The sequence below is a fragment of the Cervus canadensis genome, chromosome 3 (genome assembly GCF_019320065.1).
Source record: "Cervus canadensis isolate Bull #8, Minnesota chromosome 3, ASM1932006v1, whole genome shotgun sequence".
Lineage (NCBI taxonomy): Eukaryota > Metazoa > Chordata > Mammalia > Artiodactyla > Cervidae > Cervus > Cervus canadensis.
Window position 1 is genome coordinate 61625665 of NC_057388.1, and position 21607 is coordinate 61647271.

General features: G+C 49.4%; 1 protein-coding gene across 3 annotated transcripts in view; it reads right to left on the minus strand.

Moving 5' to 3' along the window:
- The window catches only part of ADCYAP1R1 (ADCYAP receptor type I), a 61308-nt gene that overhangs the window by 15860 nt on the left and 23841 nt on the right, over positions 1-21607 (minus strand). For all 3 annotated transcript variants that reach the window (XM_043463263.1, XM_043463266.1, XM_043463264.1), the window contains exons 4-13: positions 16794-16901; positions 14713-14733; positions 13427-13468; positions 10850-10959; positions 10112-10209; positions 9491-9623; positions 8424-8577; positions 7962-8022; positions 7325-7394; positions 3011-3102 (exon numbers count right to left, since the gene is read on the minus strand). In XM_043463263.1, coding sequence (XP_043319198.1) covers positions 3011-3102; positions 7325-7394; positions 7962-8022; positions 8424-8577; positions 9491-9623; positions 10112-10209; positions 10850-10959; positions 13427-13468; positions 14713-14733; positions 16794-16901 — 889 coding nt within the window. The remainder of the gene's footprint in view (positions 1-3010; positions 3103-7324; positions 7395-7961; positions 8023-8423; positions 8578-9490; positions 9624-10111; positions 10210-10849; positions 10960-13426; positions 13469-14712; positions 14734-16793; positions 16902-21607) is intronic.

The following is a 21607-nucleotide window of genomic DNA, read 5'->3' on the forward strand; positions in this document are numbered from 1 at the left end:
GCTGGAACCCACTGGGGCCTTTTCTTCCAGGAAGTCTTGTTTAATATTATCATCTTGCCTATAAATTCCTTGAGTGGAGGAATGATGGTGGAAGCAAGCTCGGAGTCAAGGGCATGCCTGCCTGCCTGCACTGTAGCTACGGCTTCATTCTTTCCCACTGGATTCATCCTGCTTCATTGATAACTAGTTCCCTCAGTTGTAAAATGGGGATTATATTTAATCCAGATTTACTGGGTGTCTGTGGGCATTAAATGAATGGCAAGTGTCTTTAAATGTTCCACCATTCTCGGCAGCATGGCCGCTTTGATTACCCCTTACATTCACCAATAGAGTCTCCTTGACCCTGACAACACTCAAACATGCAGCTGCACTTAAAACTGATCCCCCTTGTCCTATGTCAGCCATCCCACCTGGCTTACAGACCACATCCTCCTGAGGTTTAATCTTTAGGGCTTGAGATGAGCTCAAGCTTAGATTTCTCTAAAAAAAAATATTTTTAAGAATTTGCTGAAGTTTCATGGGGATTTTTGACACAATAAGAGCAAACCAACTATAAGCATACCCCTGAGATATTGCGGGTTCAGTTCAGACCACCGCAATAAAGCGAATATTGCAATAAAGTCACATCAATTTTGTGGCTTCCCAGTGCATATAAAGGTTATGTTTATATTATCCTATAGCCTGTTAAGTGTGCAATAGCAAAATGTCTAAGAAAATGTACATCCCTTAATTTAAAAACACCTTATTGCTAAAAAACACTAATGATCTGAACCTTCCGTGAGTCACAGCAGTAACAAAGATCAATGATCACCACAACAAATACAATTTTTAAAAAAGCTTCAATTATTGTGAGCATTACCAAAATATAACACAGAGACACCAAGTAAGAAAATGCTATTGGAAAGATGGGGCCGACAGACTTGTTCAACACAGACCCAGGTTGCCACAGGACTTTAATCTGTAATAAAGGCAGTATCTGTGAAGCACAGTAAAGTGAGGCACAATAAAATGAGGTATGCTTGCAGCTGGTTCTTTAAGCGTTTGTACTTAAGTGTATAAACCCTGTGTTAATTATAGACTGTTCTGATCCATGCATTCGGAAGGTCTTATAGGACTCCACGGCTCCCAGTCTACAATACACCTTCAAAACCCTGGGTAAAGAATGTTCTGGGGTCAGCAGAGTGTCCTTACTCAGGCTGCAGCTGAGTCCGTGTGTGTCCCCGCACAGACAGAGAGGAAGCTAGGGGAGCCCCAGGAGGACAAGTCCCAGGGACCTCAGAAGAAGAAACAGATCCTACTAGGAATCAAGGAGGCAGGGAGGCAAGGAGGGGAGCCAAGGTTGCTAAGAACTCAAAGGAGAGATGACGCTGACTTAGCTCCCTGCCAGCTTCAGAGGACATTTGAGATAACTAACTGCTAATGCTGGAGCAAAACCACCCTCAAGTGGGAGAAACAGACCAGACAAGGACGTGGTCTCTGACGCTGGACAAGAAGGTAGGGGGAGCAGCAGGGCCCTGTTCTGTGGCTCCAGGAGACGAGGGCAGGAATGATCCTTCCAGGCCAGTTACCTGCAGAGAGCTGGCCCGCGCAGCACCTCAGTGCAGGGGACTTTATGTGGATGAACAATTTTCTACTACGTAACACACACATATAAGCAAAGGTTGGTAAATGTTCACAAAAACATGAAAAAATAAAAGACAATGAATGGATAGCCAGAAAAAGGAGAGGAAGCAGCGGTCAGTGTAATTATCCTACATGCAGGGAAAACAAGCCTGACTGAGCCAGGCCCTGCACTGATCCCCACTCCCAGGGAAGGGCTGCCATGGAAGAGGTCCCAGACTGACTGCAGGGACCAAGGACAAGCCCCACTGACCCAGGGAAGTCTCAAGGAGGCTGAGAGAAGGGTCCGGGGCTAGTTCCCAAGCACTCCTGCCTCTTCTTCTCTCCAGGAGAATGGCTGGGTGGGGGAAGCCTCTGTTGGAGTCTCTCTGCTGTCCCACTTGTCCTCTGGGCAGCCATCGAGGTTCTGAACCCCAGGCTGGGGTCTCTGACGAAGTTCCTTCTAGCCTGCTCTCTTCTCAAACCGAGGAAGTAACACAGAGGGCTTCCACCGCACAGACTGTTATCAGTCTGCCCCTCTCTGGCCCCTCCAGCCAACCACAGGGGACCAAACTGCCTCCCCAGCATCAGAAGTGCGCCCACAGCCCACACACCAAGCTGGTCATGGTTACAAGGCAAGAAGGGTGAGATGGAAGATGCTTGGTCGGATTCAGCCTAGGTGGAGGGCTGGGAGAGGGGTGAGACAGAGCTAGCAGGGATAAGCTGTGAGGGACCTGGCTGCAGAGACACTGTGAGGAAAGAAACTGTGGAAGTGGAGAAACCCTACACTCAGCGGTAAGAGGTTGCCCCCGAACACCATCAATCCCAAACATGTCAGCTGTTCCTCTGCCCAGGAAGGAGGCAGTTGCAGGAAGATGACCAGACCTAGAAGTAGAGCTGCCCCGAGAGAAGGTGCAAAGAGAATTTCTCTTCCAGTACCCAGACCAGGGAGACTGTCTGCCCAACTCACTCACTAGTGGGGACTCAGCAACTTGTACCCACTAGGCTGGGAATGGGGACTTCAGGCAACACTGTATCCAGCAGCAGTCATGAGCTCCCCTGAGAACCAAGATCCCCAAAACAACTCCAATTTCTAATCCACCAAGACCCGCCCTCACTACCTTAAGGAATCTGCCTTTTCCATCTTGATTTTCCTAGCAAGACACAGGATCTGTCCATCTTTTTCTCTCTCATTTCCATGTTATCACTATGAGGATTAGGGGCTCCTGGGTTGGTTGAAGGATAGATGGACAACTATATTTTCAAGTCACTTTAATCCAAAAGAAGTCCTGCCAATGCCCATGCTAGGGTACCCAATTAGCAATGCCCAGGCCTTCTCCTTCTGTGTCCTGAGTGCAGGGCCCACCCAGCTGTTGGAATTTAACCAAGGCATTCACCCAGTGGTACTTACAAGTAGATGCTGGACTCGTTGCCTCCCATGTCTGGAGACTGAAGTTTCTGTACAAGGATGACAATGATGCCGATGAAGAGCACAAAGTTAACCTGAGAAGCAAAGAAAAAGCAGTGAACATGGTTCTGAGCAAAGACTTTGCACACCCCCGCCACCACACTGGCTGTTCTTCCCTCAACAAGGCCCTCTCCCCATCAGTCAAGATCCCATCTAGACTTATAATGGCAGCATTATAAGTACACATAAGACGGCAGCATGAGAACACTCATTCACCTTCCCTGCCTCCCTCCATGTCACTGAAACCACAGAAGAGAGGGATGAAAAGAATTCCATGAGAGTACTGAGAAATAGCAAAAACTGTCATGAGTGAGCCGGTAAAGCGAGTAATTTCTGGAAAAGACGGAACAAACAGCGTCTGGATGATGGAAAAACGACAGTGCAAAACAGAGAAGAGGCTATTGCAGAGGTGAGAGCTGTCCTCTGGAAAAACTCCAAGTTCAGAGTCACTGAATACGGACAACCAGAAAGGAGAACAATAAGGATTATTGATTAAAGGACTGCCTTTGAATAGCAATAGCATTTACCTTCGGACAAAGGTCAGGGACAAAAGCTCTCTAAACAAAGTAGGAAGCTGTGTGGATGGTGAGCGAGCAGGAGGGAGGGGAGTAAATAAATAAAGACCAGGCGGGGAGTAAATAAATAGAGACGATGGGCTTTCCTGGTGGCTCAGATGGTAAAGAATCTGCCTGTAAAGAATGTGGGAGACCTGGGTTCAATCTCTGGGTTGCGAAGATCCCCTGAAGAAAGGAATGGCAACCCACTCCAGTATTCTTGCCTGGAAAATCCCCATGGACAGAAGAGCCTGGCGGGCTACAGTTCAAGGGATTGCGGAGAGTCGGACATGGCTGAGTGACTAACAGGAACATAACAATGGGGACTACACAGCAACGCCTGGCTGAAGTGAAGCAGGGCTCAAGGAAAAAAGGTAGAGACCAACACTAACTTATTAAAAGATAAGAAATATTGAAAATAAAATAATTAAGCATTCAAATCAAAATTTAGGGAAAGAGTACCACAAGTTTAATTTCTATTTCCTTTAAAGAAGGAAGTTAAAGATAAAAATTCATTAAAGAAATAAGAAAAAAAGTAGATAATCAATAAATATAAAATTTTTGGTTTTGTTTTGCTTTCACAGATCAAGCAGAATGATAAAGGGCCTTCCTGGAGGGCGGCCTCTGTCAGTTTTGCCTTCTACTACATGCTCAGTATCTAATCAGTATTTGGAATTTAGCACAGTCAATACTGCTAACTGCATACGTTAGTCCCTCCAAAAGGAGAAAATGCAATTAAACAAATTGAAGGATGAGAAAGAGGACAAGACAACAGATGTGTGGAGTATTTTGAATCATCACAAGGAAAAAGATCAGACAACATGGTAAAATATAAATTAAGTCAAATCAAGATGTAGAAATCAGAATAGCACAATGACCTCAGGAAAAATTTAAAAAGTAATCAAAGATGCGTGTATTAAAAGGCACCAGCCCAGATCATTTGACCAGCCAGTTTCATAAGACCTTTAGAGAAGATAGAATTTACATGCTACATCATTATTTAAAAGCAAATAAAAAGAAAACCTCCCAAATTACCTATGAGGTGAACAAAACCCTGCTACAAAACCCAGACAAGGACAGAAATCATATTCACACACATGATCAGGCACATGTCTAAAACCAGAGAACTTACAAAGAACAATGCAAAAGCTATAAACTGAATATTAACAAACAAAAAATTTAGCAGTGCATTAAAAGGACAAACAGATCAGGGCCATAAAGGTTTTATGCTAAGAGTGCAAAAAAAAAAAAAAAATCCAGTAACATTTATTGTTGCTGTTTATTCACTAGGTCATGTCTGACTCTTTGTCATCCAATGGAGCCTACCAGGATCCTCTGTCCACGGAATTTCCCAGACAAGAATACTGGAGTGGGTTGCCATTTCCTTCTCCAGGGGATCTTCCCAACTCAGGGATCGAACCCACATCTCCTGCACTGGAGGCAGATTCCTTACCACTTAGCCACCAGGGAAGCCCAATATTTGTTACATTAACAGATTAAAACAATGAGCTATCTTTATCCCCATAAGATTGGTGAACAGTTCAGTAGTCAAAACACCTATGAAAACATGAGAAATGAGCACTTTTATACTCCACATGTAGAGGGCAATTTGATGTCCATGAAAATATTAAATGTATATATCCTTTGTCCCAGAAATTCTATTCCTGGAGATATATTCTAAAGACACATTCATACATACTCAATGGTATGCACAAATATACCCACAGCAGCATTGTTCATCATGAAGATAAACTGGAATATTACCAGTGTTCATCACTAAAGGAATGAGCAATTAATGTCTCCAAAACACATTTGATAAAAGTTGACATCTATTCCTTATTTTAAAAAATACACACTGAAACAAGTCAGAAATAGGAACTTTCCTAATTCGGTGAAGGGTAGCCGCCCAAAAGTGTAGCAAACATCACCCTCAACAAAACCAAGGAATAAACAGTATACATATTGGAAATGAAGGAGAAAAAATATTTTCATTTATAGGTTATATAATTTTCCATGAGAATCAACTGAAAAGGGATAAGAACCAATAAAAGAGCTTCAAAGGTAACCAAGAAAGGAAAAAATACACAAAAACTAATAGGTTCCCTAAACACCAGCACAAATACACCCACTAGAAAATACAACAAAAGAATAATTCCTACATACGAGCACAAACTGAAAGGCACCATAAAGGTAAACTTACCAAGACAACTTAAAAAACACTATACAAAATGACTCCGTAAGAAAGACTAAATAAATAGAGAATCATGCCATATTCTTGGAAAGGAAGATTCGGTATTTTAAGAAAACCACTTCTCCTCCAAATTTGCTTATAAATTCAGTGGCATTCCTATAAAAAATCTCAACCAGTCTTTTTCCTTCAACTTGACAAATGTGCAAGTCCATGTGAAAAAGTAAATGTGCAAGAAAATTTTGAAGGGAAAAAATAAGGTAAGGAATATTAGCCACAGCAGATATCAAAACATGCTGCCAGATTATGGTAACCAGCACTATGGGGTACTCGCCAAAGAACAGCTGCATAGATTATAACATGGAGTAGGAAGTCTGGAGCTAAACACAAGTAGAGTACATCGAGTGTTTACAATAAAGTTGCAATTCTACATAATGGAGAAAGGATGATCTATTTAATAAAAATATTTAGAGGGTGGGATGTCTATCCATTGGGGAAAAAAAACTTGATAAGATTAGATATCATTTCAGATCAGAGAAATAAAATTTCAGATGGATTAAAGATATACATGTAAAGAAAGTGGAAATGTTAGTGACTCAGTTGTGTCTGACTCTTTGTGACCCCATGGACTATAGTCTGCCAGGCTCCTCTGTCCATGGAATTCTCCAGGCAAGAATACTGGAGTGGGTTGCTGTGTCCTCCTCCAGGGGATCTTACCAACCTAGGAATCAAACCCAGGTCTCCAGCATTGGCAGGCAGATTCTTTACCATCTGAGCCACCAGGGAAGCCCATCATACATGTAATAATCCAATTTATAAAATTGTTATAAAACAATTAAGAATACTTTTATATTCTCAGGTTGGGAAAGACTTTCAGAAATAAGAAATAAGCCTCAGAATTCATGATGAAAAGGCCTGATGGTCTGACTGTATAAAACCACGCAATGCTGGAATTATATCTACAATATGTGTTACAAATGAAGCAGTAAGTAAGTATCAAACAGTAAGAAAGATAACAAATGAACTAGAAAAAATGAGCAAAGAAATAAACAGATAGTAACCAGAAAAAAAGCAAATTGTCAATAAATGTGTTAAAAAATTGCTTTGCTGCACAAGCAATGTGGAGAAATTAAAACAATGAGCTACATTATCTCCCACAAAGCTGTGCAAAATTTTAAATGATTGAAACTACAAGTGCAGACAATGATATGGGATATCCTTTTTGACCTGGCAATTCTACTTCTAGGGATTAATTCTAAAGAAATATTCACACATTCTCAAAACTATGCACAGAACTCTTCATGGTAGCATCTTTCATAATGAGGTAAAATGGAATAAAGACAAATGTCCAACACTAGAGGAATAGCTAAAAAACTTGTACATCCATGTTGCAGAATATAACGCAGCCGTGATAAAGGAGGTGGGTTTGCATGGTGACCACTTTATTTCTCCTCCCCCGGACCTTTCAGCCCAGACCTCTGTCTCTCTCCTGCTTCTTGTCCCAAGCACACTCACCATTATGGAGCCAACTACAGGGCCTTTGATCACCCACCACAGAGCCGTGTTGTCATTCATATCCCAGCAGCTGTGAGACAGGCAGAAAGAAGAGAGATGATGCTTGGAAGCGGGGAGCTGTGCAAGACAACGGGGTGGCATGTCCCCCTCTGTGGCTCTGAAGGGGGGCTGGCTGAAAGGAGTGCTGAGGGACTGTACCCCCAAGCCCAATCCTGGTCCCAGTGCTTTGGTCCTCTCTTCTGCTCCACTATCAAGGCAGCGACTAGAGCCCCAGGAGTCAGGGCACTGATGGGCTCTTGGGCAAGGGCCACATTCCCCCTTGAGACCTCAGGTTCTTGGGGATGCTATCGTAGCCTCAATGTTCCTCCCCTCCTCCCTGAAAGGAGAGCAGTCACTCAGAGTGGAGCCCAGAGGCAGAGCAGGGCTCTGAAACCTTGTGCGCTCCCTCACTGGGCCCCAGTTGAGATGTGGCCGGGTGGGTCCAGCCACAGTGGGTTCAGGGCATAGTCAGTGCCCAGGGCTGGTGGTGTAGCCAGGCCCGGCGTCGGATGGTTTGTCTCAGACAGTCAACATGAAGTTCAGGGCATTAATGACAGGCTGCCTGGGGCCCCGGCCCTGGCTTTGAGCATGTACTCACCCTGTGTCGTCGAAGTAGAGCCTCAGCATAGCCCACACGGACACACACACCGTCGGCGTCCCTGCACAGAAAGAAAAGGAGCCCTATGATAACAGGAAAACTAATAGGCCCAGGATCCCCCTCAGACCTGGGGCTTCCGGGGGCCAATGGACCCCTCAGACAAGGGGTTCTGGTCCATGGGGCGTATCTCCCTCTCAGACCTGGTGTCCTGGGGACCCTAACTGTCCCTCATACCCAGGCCTTCTGGGGGTCCATATCTCCCTCAGACCCTGGGCTACCTTGCCTCCCTGAGCATATCCCCTCCCTCAGCTCTCTACACGGAGAAGAGCAAGAAAGTATCCAAGATTCAGCAGTATGCCATAGCTGTGAGACAGGGCAGCACCTCCCTCTGCTTCCCTCCTCTGACCGATACTCCCGGATGGCGGGACAAAGGACCTGTCCAGGCCACAATCAGAGACCTACCCCAGCCAATGATGATGTACCAGTAGAAATATCTCCTCTCAGGGAAGAAGGTCTCCACCAGCAGGGTGAAGAGATACAGGCCCTCAATGAACAGCCAGAAGTAGTTGGATACGACGCAGTAATGGAAAAAAACCATCACGGCCTTGCATTCCACCTGCAGGGCGAGTGGGGAAGAGGAGGGGGGCGCAAGTCCCCATCGAACCTTGAAAATCCAGCCCAGCAGGACCAGGGGGAATCCTGAGGGCCCTTAGCTTAGGCATCTCCGGCTTAAACATCCCACGGGTCTGAAAGACTCAACATTCCTGGATTCAGAATCTAAAACTGCAGCATCCTGAGTCTGAATCAAAGCTGCCCATGGAGGCAGCTCTGCGTATGTAAGAAAAGGATGGGGATGGGGTGGGGTCAAGGGGTGCACACAGAACCCTCTCTTCTCGCCAGGCTCACTCTGCCCCGCTTTCTGCCCCTTCCCCAGCCCCACTTTCTGCCTCTTCCCCAGCCCCCATAGATGAGGAGAATAAAGAGGATACTGAAGGAGCCTCCTTGGTACAATAAAGGGTTCAGATATCACATAGGTAAATAGGGTACCCTTGGCCCTCCCAGAAGTCTCATAGACACTTGCCTCCACGTGTGCCCTTTCAGGCCAAGGCGTTGGGCTCTGGGCTGTTCTCTCATCCTGCCCCCATCAAGGCCTGTCTTTTCTGCTTACTTCCAAAGCTATCAGAACTGGGTAGGTGGTATGGAGGGAACCCCAGTCAATCAGCCCCTTGGCTCCATCTTGGGCCAAAGCACCACTGACCAAGCCAGTCCTCTCTCTGAGCCAAGTTCCCTCCTTAGTCAAGTGGGACTTGACATCTCCACCTGACCTGCCTCAACTGCTCTGCCAAGTACACCCACAGGCCAAGGAACAGGAAGTGATGTCAAGCCGGGGTCTCACTGGCTGCTAGTAACCTCATGGTCATCCCTGGGTTTCTGTGTTCACGGGGGCCAACACCTCAACCTGCAGGAAAACACCTGGACAGCGGGGCGTTGCAGGGAGGACTAATCGTGGCAGGGCTTAGCACACTCACAGTGGAGAGAAAACAGTGATTGCTGTCCTGCTCAGCGTAGAGGATCCAGTCTTTGATGAAGACGGAGATGGCCCTCAGCATAAACGACACGAAGAGGTTCATGTGGATGAAGTTGCGGGTGCAGTGCAGCTTCCTACACCCACAGGCGGGGAAGACAGACGCCTTGAGGTCAGGAACCCCACAGCCTTCCACCCTCCACGCTGGGGTCCGCTTCGGGCTGACTCCACAGCTTTGTCTCAAGGGGGCCGTCCACCTAGACCACCCCTTCTTCCCAGCTCTCTAAAGCCTCACTCACTCCCAGACTCCCCGCCACCTGCTTCCTCCAGTGAGGGAGGGAGGCCATACTGCGCCCTCCTGTGACCTCTCCCCACCTATCCCAGGAAGATAAAGCGAGGGGCGTAGGTCTACTGCCCACGGTCTGGCTTGCTGTGTGTGGCCCTGGACAAGTCAGTTGTCCTCTCTGGGGTCAAGTTTCCTATCTCTTATCGTAGGGGTGGGGGAAACGCCTTACAAGAGACCTCCAGGGCTGACACCAGGGCAGGAGGCGGGGGTGGGAGGCGCAGAGCAAGGGCTCTGTGCTGGAGTGGGCTGCAGTCGCTTGAAGGCTGTCAGGAATCTCACCGGAAACGACACAGGATGACCATGGCGGTCGTGAGGGTGACGAGGGACGTGCTGTAGCCAACTGTGTACAGGGCCTTCACCGACAGGTAGTAGTAATCCTGGAGCAGAGCGCAAGACATGCAGGGCTCCATGTGGGGCCTGCCCCGGGCCCCCGGGGACGGCACCAAGTCTCCCAGGCCAGGCCTGCCCACCTCTGGGCATGCTACCCAGCTCCTCCTTCCCCTCTTCTCTAGTTGATCACCTCTCCTTCCCTCCCCCATCAGCTCCTCCACCACCCCAGGCTCCCCAAGCCCATTCCCACTGAGCCACCTCCTCCTCTGTCCATCTGCACTGCGCAGAAGCTACATGCTGGTCCAGTGCAGGAGCACTGACCAGCCAGAATGAGCCAGCCTTTAGCCTGGAGAAGGATCCAGGGGGCCCCCTGCTGAGCCCCGCGTTAACCCTACAATGGCTGGACCACAGAAAGGCAGGTGTCCTGGAAAAGCCACCAGGGAGATGGTGGACACGCGGTGGGGGCCAGAGGAGCTCAGGCAGCAAGACAGTTGTTTCTCAGCCTAGAATGAGTGAGTGAAAGTCCTGCCCAGCATGCATCTGGCTACACCGCAGGCACTCATGAATGCTGCCTGGGGACTCGAGTTTCTGCAGTTTCATCAGGAGTCAGGGCCCCTGGGGGACACGTGCTTCCACCTGCCTCCTCGGGCCCACCCCTCCACCTTTAGGAGGGCAGCAGATACTCACCTGGTCCCCAGTCTCAGACTCGTACTCCTCAAACCCACAGGCATCGAAATAATGAGGGAATGGCTCTGACCATCCATCCTCCGTGCAATTCCGGCTCACCACCCTCATGTCTGCAGCAGAACAAAAACATGGTGAGGCACAGAAATGATGTAAGAGGGGTCTAAAATTCTTAATGGCCTATTACTCCTTAAGTAGAAATTCCTGGAAATCCACATGTCCATCTGAGAAGCATGGCAGCTACAGGTTCATGAGATCTTCCAGTGTCCGAGTGAAAATAATACTTGCTTAGCCTTTATACTAAGAACGTGGGATGCAGGGGGGACCAATGAAAGCTGATCTCTAAACAAGGAATGAGAGGACTGAGCCAGGATGAATCCAGCCTCCTTCCCTCTAGGAAAAGGCCTGACCCTCTCCTGGAGGCCCTGGAATAGCACAAGAATGACCTGGGATCACAGATGCAGATTCCAGGCCCAGAGTTCCTGGCCCAGGAATCACCTTGGGCAGTGGTGTGGCAGGAGCTCTCGTCATATCTGGAGAAGCTCCAGGTGAGGCTTTCACTGGGAGTTCTGGGCCTTCCAGCAGCTTCCACGGTATCCAGGGGGCACGTGGCTTGCTTAATTAACAAGGACCAGACCTCCATTAACCTAGCATCAGATCTTATTAAGATACATATTCAGGCTAAAAAAAAAAAGACTTCTGCCTTTTCAAGTTTAGAGGTCTGTTTCCTATCACTAATGTACTTTCATTTTCTTTAGCTTGACTTTAAAGGCCATTTTGTAGGACACCAGAGGAGGCAGGAGTCATTTGTTGGCTGCAGAGTGGAGTCCAGTCTGGTTTTCACCCTGCCTGGGGCCTTTTAGCCTTTAATGATTGCTCATTGTATCCTCTCTGCTCCTGACTGTCTAAGGGTGAACCATGATGTCTAGGGGAGGGGAAAAGGCAGCAGCCCCCTCTGCCTTCAGCCCAGCCCCTAAGTGTGGCCCCAGGCTGACCCCTCTTCCCCGACTGGCTTCCTGGGAGTTTACCTGGTGTATTAGGACACCTGGGGGTGGCTCTTCCTTTCACAGGATTCAGGGACCAGGAAATCATAAAAAAGAGACATCTGCATAAAAGGGGCTCCAGCATCCATACTGCTGGAAGAACCCCTGCTCAGAGTCCAAGGCCATCTCTCGGGAACTTGGACAGGGACAAGAGCAGCAGCCAACACAGGCGACTCCAACACTTTTCCAACCTCATGTCCTTCTGACTGAGTTGGAAGATCCAAGGCCAGTTCTTTTCAACCAAGAGTCAGAAATGCACTTCCTGGGGCTTTGGGAAGCAGCAGAGGGTGAGTGATCCTGCCATAAAGAGAGCTCTGCCCAAAGCGGGGAGACTGGTCTCTTACTGCAGCTCAGATTCTGGGTAGTATGTGACCCAGCACAAGGAGGACGTCTAGCAGACCCAGGGAGACAAGGTCACTTCTGTCCCACAGTTTAATGCCAAATGGTTTTTTCTTCCAGCAAATCTGTTTCAGGCTGCTGCTGGCAACCTCCTTCCAAGTCCCTCTGAACATTTCTTTCAGAAAGTCTGCACGTCCTAGGGGACCATGGCAGTGGCCAAGCCCTTCCCTTCCCTGGGTCTCCTCTCTGCTCTGCCCACATCAGGGTGGTGGGAAGAGGAAAGGGAAGCCGCGCTGAAAAACATCTTTTTTTTAAAAAGTATCCTGGAGATACAAGCCATTTCCTTTCTTTTATTTTCTTTCTTACCCTTTTCAAAATATAGTGTGGGCTCAGAAAAGTATAAACCTTTTTGTTTAGAACTATTCCATGAATCTGCTAGTCTATTGTTCTGATAGAAATCTCCGGAAGATGGAGTACTCTCCAGACTGCCAACACCCTCCAGTGGCTGCGCCTACTTCACTAGGCTGTTTTGCTCCGGCAACTTCATAGAAGCACAGAATCTTAGGGCAGAGGTTCTCAAAGTGGGTGCCCTCCCTAGACGGGCCCATTAGCATCACCAGGGAGACTGGCCAAAATGCACATTCTCAAGCCCCACCCAGACTGCTCTATCAGAGACTCCAGGGGCGAGGTCCAGGAATCTGTTTTAACAAGCCCAATAGGTGACTGTGCTGGAGAAGGGAATGGCAACCCACTCCAATATTCCTGCCTGGAGAATCCCATGGACAGAAGAGCCTAGTGGGCTACAGTCCACAGGGCCACAAAGAGTCAGACATGACTGAAGTGACTTAGCACACAGGTGACTGTGATCACAAAGTATGAGAACCACTGTTCTACTTGTGGGAGCTCCAAGCTATCACGGGCCATTTAAACTCCATCAAAGGAGTTCTTTTACTGAGATCTGTCCTTCCCTGAAATTATATGCAGTGTTCTGTCTGAGCACTTGCATGCAAATTTCCATGGAGAAAATCCACAGCTTCATCAGAGAAGGAAAGTGAGCTAACAAAGATCACAGAGCCACAGAGAGGCATAGCCCATCCTGGAAGGGGGTCCCCAAGCTCACAGGTTACCTCCCTGTGACCTTACAGGTTAGACGACCTCCCTCCAGCCAGCCCATGGTCAATATCAGTTCGTCTCTTACCTGAGAGATCCAAGGATTTACTGTCTGCAAAACCAAACTCTCCTGCAAAACAGACGTGGGCATGAGTCAGGACACCTGACCATCAGCTTGCCAGGGCTATCCACTCCTTACTCTGCTTCCTGGAAGGTCAAAGCTGCCCCTAGTCTAGAGATGGGGGGCTGGGGGAGGTGGGGTCTCAGCCAAGAGGAAGCGTCGCACAGAGCAGCCACATACACACTGCACCTTCCAGGGCCATCCCATTTGCTTTGTGTTTCTATGATGCTAATGGTGGCTCATGACTCAGTTCTCCCCACTGGACGACAGGGTATGGAAATGAGACACTGTCCGGAGGAGGGGAGGACCTCTGGAGTGAGAGAGGACTGGAAGAGGGTGACTGGCCTTTTCTCTTTTTGTCTGTCCTTGTTGTTTGTCTAACTTGTATAAAATAGTGCATATATGTTCGTGGAAAACTCCTAATTTATCTCTACCTCCACCTCCGCTCTCCTCTTTGATAATCATAAGTCTGTTTTCTGTCTCTGAGTCTATTTCTATTTTGTAAAAAAAAAAAAAAGCTCATTAACCGGCTCTTTTCAGGAAAAAGGACAAAAAATAGCAATATGGGTTCTGAGCTTGGGTTTTTCGTTTGGTGTTCAACCCTCCATCTCAGCCCACAAACCGCTCCCATCAAAGGAACCCCAAAACTCCAAAGATTTTCTCCTCAGACATATTTTTCTCTTTCTCTCCCAATTCTTTATTTCCACTTCCACCTTTTTTTAGACTGAATCCTCTGCTAGCAATGAACTCCCATTTCCCTCTACTTTTCAAAATTCTGTTTTCAAGGTCCAACTGACACGTCACCTCCTCCAGGAAGACTTCCCTGACACCATCGTTAGTTTGCCTGCATGTCACCTGGTTAGGTCTCTTCTGCTCCGGAGCCTGCCAAGCATTCTGACTCCATGGCCCTGGGGATGTCAGTATCGGCATGGGCTCACACACACAGAAGCTCATGCCAAAGCACACAGATGTCTTTGCTTGCTGAGCCCTCTATAGGTGAGTCCCATCTTCTCAAACAAGCCCGTGAGCACCCTGAGACCAAGGAAGGGCTGCATCTCTCCATCTCCCTGTGTCTCCCCAGCCTCCAGATGGCCAAGGGGGGAGGACAGGGAAAGGAGGGATGAGCCCAGCCCCTGATGAACCTCTCATTCCACCCCCACCCACTCCTAATAGTCAGCTGGGCTCCTGCTGGATGGGAAGATGGACAGATGGACAGATAATCAGCAGTCTGTCCTCTCCAAGGTTCCTCTTACCGATGGTTTCCGTCTCCCAGACTGAAACAGAGCGAGAGAGAAAACACAGAGGTGAGCAAGTTCGGCTAAAGTCAATCTGCTCTCTGAGCCCTGCTGATGGTGCCCTCCTCCTTCCCACTCCCAGACTCTGAAGAGAGGTTGTGCTGGGGCCCCAGAGGCCTGAGAACTACAAGCTGGGATTCTACTGTTCTACTAGAGACTTCTACCATTCCTGCAAGAACAGGGCACAGTTACTGAGAAAGAGAGGCATTCCAAAGGAGGAGCGAGATCGCGTTCCTGCATCTCCAACAGTTGTAAAGCAGCAACTATTACAATGAGCACGAGATTCAGCCCTGGGAACCAGGAAATAAAAGGAAAACTGCAGTTCTCAGCTTTCTAAGTATTTAAGTCAAGTCTAACTTTGTGAATGGAGATGCTAAAAGGCCCTGCCTTAATGAACCATTAAGAGGCAGGTGTAAATAACACATTCATTGTGCAACTGCCAGAGGGAGGCATAGAATCTGAAAGAAAGCATATCTTAAGAAAATTTTATTTTACTGCTGATTCATTTTACCTTTTCTGTGCGTGGTGGAAAAGTAGTCCTGCCACGGTACCTGACCCAGAGTAGATGTTCTGTCAACTTTAAATAAATGACTGAATGAAAGGAGTACGTGAATGGAGGAAGTGATTAAGTTGGTCTCTATAGGAATGAATTAGAAATCGGGGCTGAATCACCGGGCTGCCACCCCACTTGACGCCCCACCATTCACACTGTGCCTCTCCTTTCAGCACTTCCCGTTCTACTCTGGGTTGCATCCAGTCCTCACGCCACTGTCAGGATGGAAGAGTTTAACTGGACTGGCCTGGATTGAGATTCTGGAGGTGGGCGGTATGGCTAACGGGCCCAAACAGAAAGTCGGGGAGGTGAGATGGGGACAGCATAGCTAGACCCGGCCTTCTCTAGTCCTGGGTGGGGAGCCAGAGATGGGGCCGGGCATCCCCAACACACTGCCTCCATCTCCCTGCACCTCCTCCTCCACGCAGACTCCCCTGCAGGCAGAAACAAGGCTGCTGGGCTTTCAGGTGTGAAAACATTTGCCTCTGCCTCTGACACATGGGCTAGAGGACAGTGGAGTGAAACGCAGCTTGGAGACTCTACTTCTAGACGGACACTCCCCAAGACCTTAGGCAGGTGAGGGAGGAAGCTGAGGCCCAGATCTCAAGGGACTCGTGCGTGGCCACACAAGTGTCTCAGACCCTCTTGTCCCTGCAGGGGTCCCTACCCTCCTTCCTCAAACCAAGGCCCCAACCCAGGACTCGGTGGTCCACGTGTGGTTCTCAGTACATCACCTGCCTGGAGCCCAGTCCCTCCATCTCCCTCTGCCCAGCCTAACTCAGCGACCCCCAGCTTGCCACCCTGCTTCCTGGGACACCCACAGAGTCGGGGTGGAGGCCCAGTCTGGCTCCAGGCCCCTCCCAGTGTCAATGTTCACTAAAAGCAGACACCAACCTTCTTTTGGGGGCAAATGAGTCTCTGCCAAGGCAGAAATAGGCCTGGAGAACCCACCAGACTCACATCCAAAGGAGAGATCCCTCCGAACACTTTCCCCTTAGTTCCCTCCCCATGGAGAGCAGTCACCTGGGCCTCCCTGTATGAGTGATCATGGTGATAACATCAGCTCACACTTATAATTGCCCATCAAGCTGCACCCAGTCCTGCTAAGGGATTTCCACTTAAATTCTCCCAGTCACCATTCCACATTCCGATCTGATAGACTAGGAAATGGGGGGACAGAGGGGTGACTGCCCTGCTCAAGGTCCCCAGCTGGGTTACGTGATGGAGCCCACATCCGAGCGCCTAGCCTTGCCCCAGCACAATGACGTGCCTCTACGGGGCCTTGCTGTGTGTGAAGGGTGCTTCTGTGTTCCTTTGTGCACAGGGGTCCCTGATTTCCTCTCACCAGCACAGGGCTCCGAAACGGGAACCACCTCCCCGCAGGGTGCCCCCGGTCTTCGGTGCTTGTCCCCCAGAACGCCTGGGGTCTGACTTGGGGGAACAGGCTGGACTGAGTGCAGCCTGAAGAGGCCCGGGGGAAACCCACCTTGGTCTGGGTTGAAGATCCGGAAGAGTTCGGGGCAACTGACGAGGACCATCTCACCCACGTGGGCGGGCTTCCAACATGTGATGTTGTCCCACATCCCAGGGCACCCTGTGGGGATGAAAACCATGGTGAGAGCACATCCAGTAGTCCCCACACACACACACAGAGCACACACACTGACAGAGCACACACACACAGCACACACAGAGCATGCACACACTCACAGAGCACACACACACACAGAGCATGCACACAGAAAGCATGCACACACACAGAGCACACACACACACAGAGCATGCACACAGAAAGCATGCACACACACAGAGCATATACACACATAGAGCACACACACTCACAGAGCACACAAAGAGCACACACACACAGAGCATACACACTCACAGAGTGCATACACTCACATAGAGCACACACACTCACAGAGCACACACACTCAGAGCATACACACATACAGAGCACATACACAGAGCACACACACACAGAGCACACATACAGAGTGTGCATACACACAAAGCACACACACACAGCACACACACAGATAGTACTCACAAACACAAAGCACAGACACACACAGAGCATACACACACACACAGAGCATACACACAGAGCACACACACTCACAGAGCACAGACACACACACAGCACACACACATAGAGCATAGACACACACAGAGCACAAATGGAGCACACACACACAGGACACACACACACAGCACCCTGCACAAGCTCTTCCACACCCCCAGGCTCCACATCACTGTGAGGTCCAGCTTCAGATCAACCTCCTGGGTGGAGGGAGAGGCAGGAACTGGCTGGCCTGAGGATGTTCCATTGCCACCACTACCCCATGCCCCGGCCACCCACTGCCTTTCAGGACAGGCCTGGAGCAGAGAGATGGAGTGAAAATGAAGGAGGAACCTGAAGGAGGAGCACAAACTGGTCAGATGGGGTTGGGGAGGAGAGCAGAGTCAGCCAGATAGAGACCTACACAGCCAAGTCCCCGGACTATGAAAGGACTCGGAGCACAAAGGGACAGGACGCAGGGACCCCCTCAGAGGCCACCATGGTGGGGACACACGCCCAGATCAGGTGAGCACCGAGGGATGGAGAGGAGTAAGGACAAACTCAGAGCTCTTTAGGAATCCTTAAGACAGTGACTCATGGCACGTGACCTGCCCAGGAGGAGGAAGAGGTCAAGTTTGAAGGCTAGATTTTCAGATTTGGGGCACTCAGTAGATCCTCCTACCCCTGTACCCACTCTCCTTCCAGCCCCTACCAGCCTCCTGGTGTTGTTTTCTGCACTCCTTGTCACTCTGTCCTCACATCCCCTTCATGCTTCACCCCTCGTCTGACTTCATCACTCCTCTCCACTGGGAGGCCTCTTGACCTTACTGACCTCATCGCCCTTACTGACTGGGCCCCATCTGACTGAATGCAGGGGCTTGCATCTGTCCTGCCCTCGGCCCTTTGCTCCACTCATCTTAGACGAGATCAACAGGCTCAAAGCTTTTCTTCCAAGGAGCAAGTAAAATTAAAGAAAGAAAACCTAGACAGCATATTAAAAAGCAGAGACATTACTGACAAAGGTCTATATAGTCAAAGCTATGTTTTTTCCAGTAGTCATATACGGATATGCTAAGTCGCTTCAGTCGTATCCGACTCTGTGCAACCCCATAGACGGCAGCCCACCAGGCTCTGCCATCCCTGGGATTCTCCAGGCAAAAACACTGGAGTGGGTTGCCATTTCCTTCTCCAATGCATTAAAGTGAAAAGTTAAAGTGAAGTTGCTCAGTTGTGTCCGACTCTTCGCAACCCCATGGACTGCAGCCCACCAGGCTCCTCTGCCCATGGGATTTTCCAGGCAAGAGTACTGGAGTGGGGTGCCATTGCCTTCTTTATGAGAGACCATAAAGAAAGCTGAGTGCCAAAGAATTGATGCTTCTGAACTGTGGTGTTGGAGAAGATTCTTGAGAGTCTCTTGGACTGCAAGGAGATCCAATCAGTCCATCCTAAAGGAAATCAATCCTGAATATTCATTGGAAGAACTGATACTGAAGCTGAAGCTCCAATAGTTTGGCCACCTGATGTGAAGAACTGACTCATCAGAAAAGACTTGATGCTGGGAAAGATTGAGGGCAGGAGGAGAAGGGGACGACAAAGGATGAGATAGTTGGATGGCATCACCGGCTCGATGGACATGAGTTTAAGCAAGCTCTAGGAGTTGGTGATGGACAGAGAAGCCTGGCATGCTGCAGTCCATGGGGTTGCAAAGAGTCAGACACGCCTCAATCAGTGAACTGAACTGAACTGAACCAGGCTCAAGGGCTTCCTGACAGAATTATACACGCAACTCCCAAGCATATCTCCTGCACAACCTGAGGGCTGCCTGTCACAGCCAGGTGCCTGCTGGATATCCCCATCTTGAAAGGCCCAAGACAATCCACACCCAGCCTGTCCAAGACTCAACTGAGCGTCTCCTACAAAACCTGATCTCCTGCCTCAGCCTCAGTTGGAGCCCTGGAATCACTCTCACTTGTCACCTTTTCCTTCGTGCTCCATAGCCAATTGGTCACCAAGTCCTGCTGGTCTGAGAGTCCAATATTTGTGTTCCCTGGTGGCTCAGAGGTTAAAGCGTCTGCCTCCAATGCGGGAGACCCGGGTTTGATCCCTGGGTCGGGAAGATCCCCTGGAGAAGGAAATGGTAACCCACTCCAGTATTCTTGCCTGGAGAATCCCATGGATGGAGGAGCCCGGTAGGCTACAGTTCACAGGGTCGCAAAGAGTCGTACATGACTGAGTGACTTCACTTTCACTTTTCACTTATCCTACTCTCTATCCTTGCACCTCCACCTGGTCAAGAGCAGACCACTTTTCCCTAGGATCCTGGTTACAGCTTCCCCACTGGTCTCCTCACTCATCCCCACATACCTGTGACCAAAAGCTCTTCCAAAGAAATATCTGACCAGGTCACACAGCCACCACTATGGGTGAGCACCAGCCAGTGGCCCTATCACCTCAGCTCCTTAACACAATCCCTGAAGCCTGGTCCTTGCTCTATACTCCAGCACATGGGGCATGGGCGAGGCCACGGGGTGAGAGGTCAATCAGGAAAAAGACACATGAGAGGAGCAGGGAACGCCTCGTGTTCCACGTGGGCAGAGGAAGTGCATACAGTGATATAATCATGACAGAGGGGCAAAGGCAGAGATGGGAGGCAATATGTGGTGTGTCCGATGGCAGAGTGCAGACTTCCAGGAAAGGGACCTCACCTGGCTGATCAGGCTCTAAATCAGGACTTTGGAGGGCTCCTCTGCCAGGTACAAGACAGCCTGTGCCTGTCCCACCCCCAGGGCTGTGGGAAGGATTAATGAGTTCATACATGAAAAGTTGTCGGAAGAAAGGCAGACTCACTCAGTGCCTGGTCACCATTGTTATTACCACTAATCTCATTATTTCACTTAGGTATCCCTGGGAATCATTCCCCTGAGACAGACCTAGGCAGAGAGATGAAATAGAGCCCAAGCAGGTGAGCAAGGCCAGTGGAAGGTCACTGGGCAGACACAGAGGAAGCCTGGCAGGCATTGGGCAGGGGTGGGGGCTTGGGGTGGGCCTCCTGAGCTCACAGCCACTCTATTGGGGCCGATGGCTGACTTTCGGGTCATGTTGAGATCAGAAAGCATACAAGGTTGCCAATGTGCAAAAAAAACCCTATCTCTTAGAATTCAGACCTGGCTACTTTAGAATGGTTAGATAGCATCACTGACTCAATGGACATGAGTTTGAGCAAACCCCGGGAGACAGTGGAGGACGGAGGAGCTTGTCGTGCTGCAGTCCGTGGGGTCACAAAGAGTCAGACACAACTTAGTAATTGAATAACAACAACTTCAGAACTCACATGCAGTCACAGTAGCCCATAGTATACTGCTTCCAGAATGACTGCATTTGGGAGCTAGAAGCATCACAGAAAGCTCTCAGGATGACAAACCAAGATGATGACGATTCTGAGGGCCACATGAAGGGAGATGGGCCCCAAGCCTGTTACTGATGATTCTTGTCCACCCATTACAGCAGGACTCCCCCCTACACGTGGCTAGTCATGACAACATGTCCTTGGAAGAGACCTAACAGTACATCTTTGGGCAACATGGCCCATACTGACCATAGGATGGCCATGGAGCGTGGCTGTGTATGGCCCACACCCTGGGAGCCCTCGCCAACAGATGTTCCTTAATGTGGAACATTAGGCCCTGGCACAGCCAGCTGCTTCTGCCAGCTGATGTTCCCAAGGCCCAGAACTTGTTAGATGAGCGAGGGAACATAGTCACAAGGGCCGAGGGGCTCAGGTGTAGGTGGCACAATGGGAGAGGGTTCCCAGGTTGAAGGTCTGAGACATGGAGGCAGTGAGGGATCCATCCTCCCAACAACTGTTTACTGAGCAGCTAGCATGTACCAGCACCCATTAGGCCCAGGGCTACAGTGGGGGAGAAAACAAATATGAGAAGTTCTCATTTGAGGGCAGTGGGAGGGAAAGGACAGGCACCCCCTCCACATCGACAGGGTGTCACAAACTCGAGGTTTGCCAAGGGCTCACAGCATGATTCTGGCAAGTCTCCACACCCTCCAGCCTGACTCAGTTTCACATTGAGCACATCAAGGGCTGGGCGACTGAGTGGTCTCCCAACTCCTTGAATGATTAGAGCTCAGATCTGGAAGAGAGTCACTCAGGACCTGCTGGGATCTGGGAAGGATGGCCAGGAGGCTGGGGCTGCCTTCCCTGGCCCCAATGCCAGGACAGACATCCT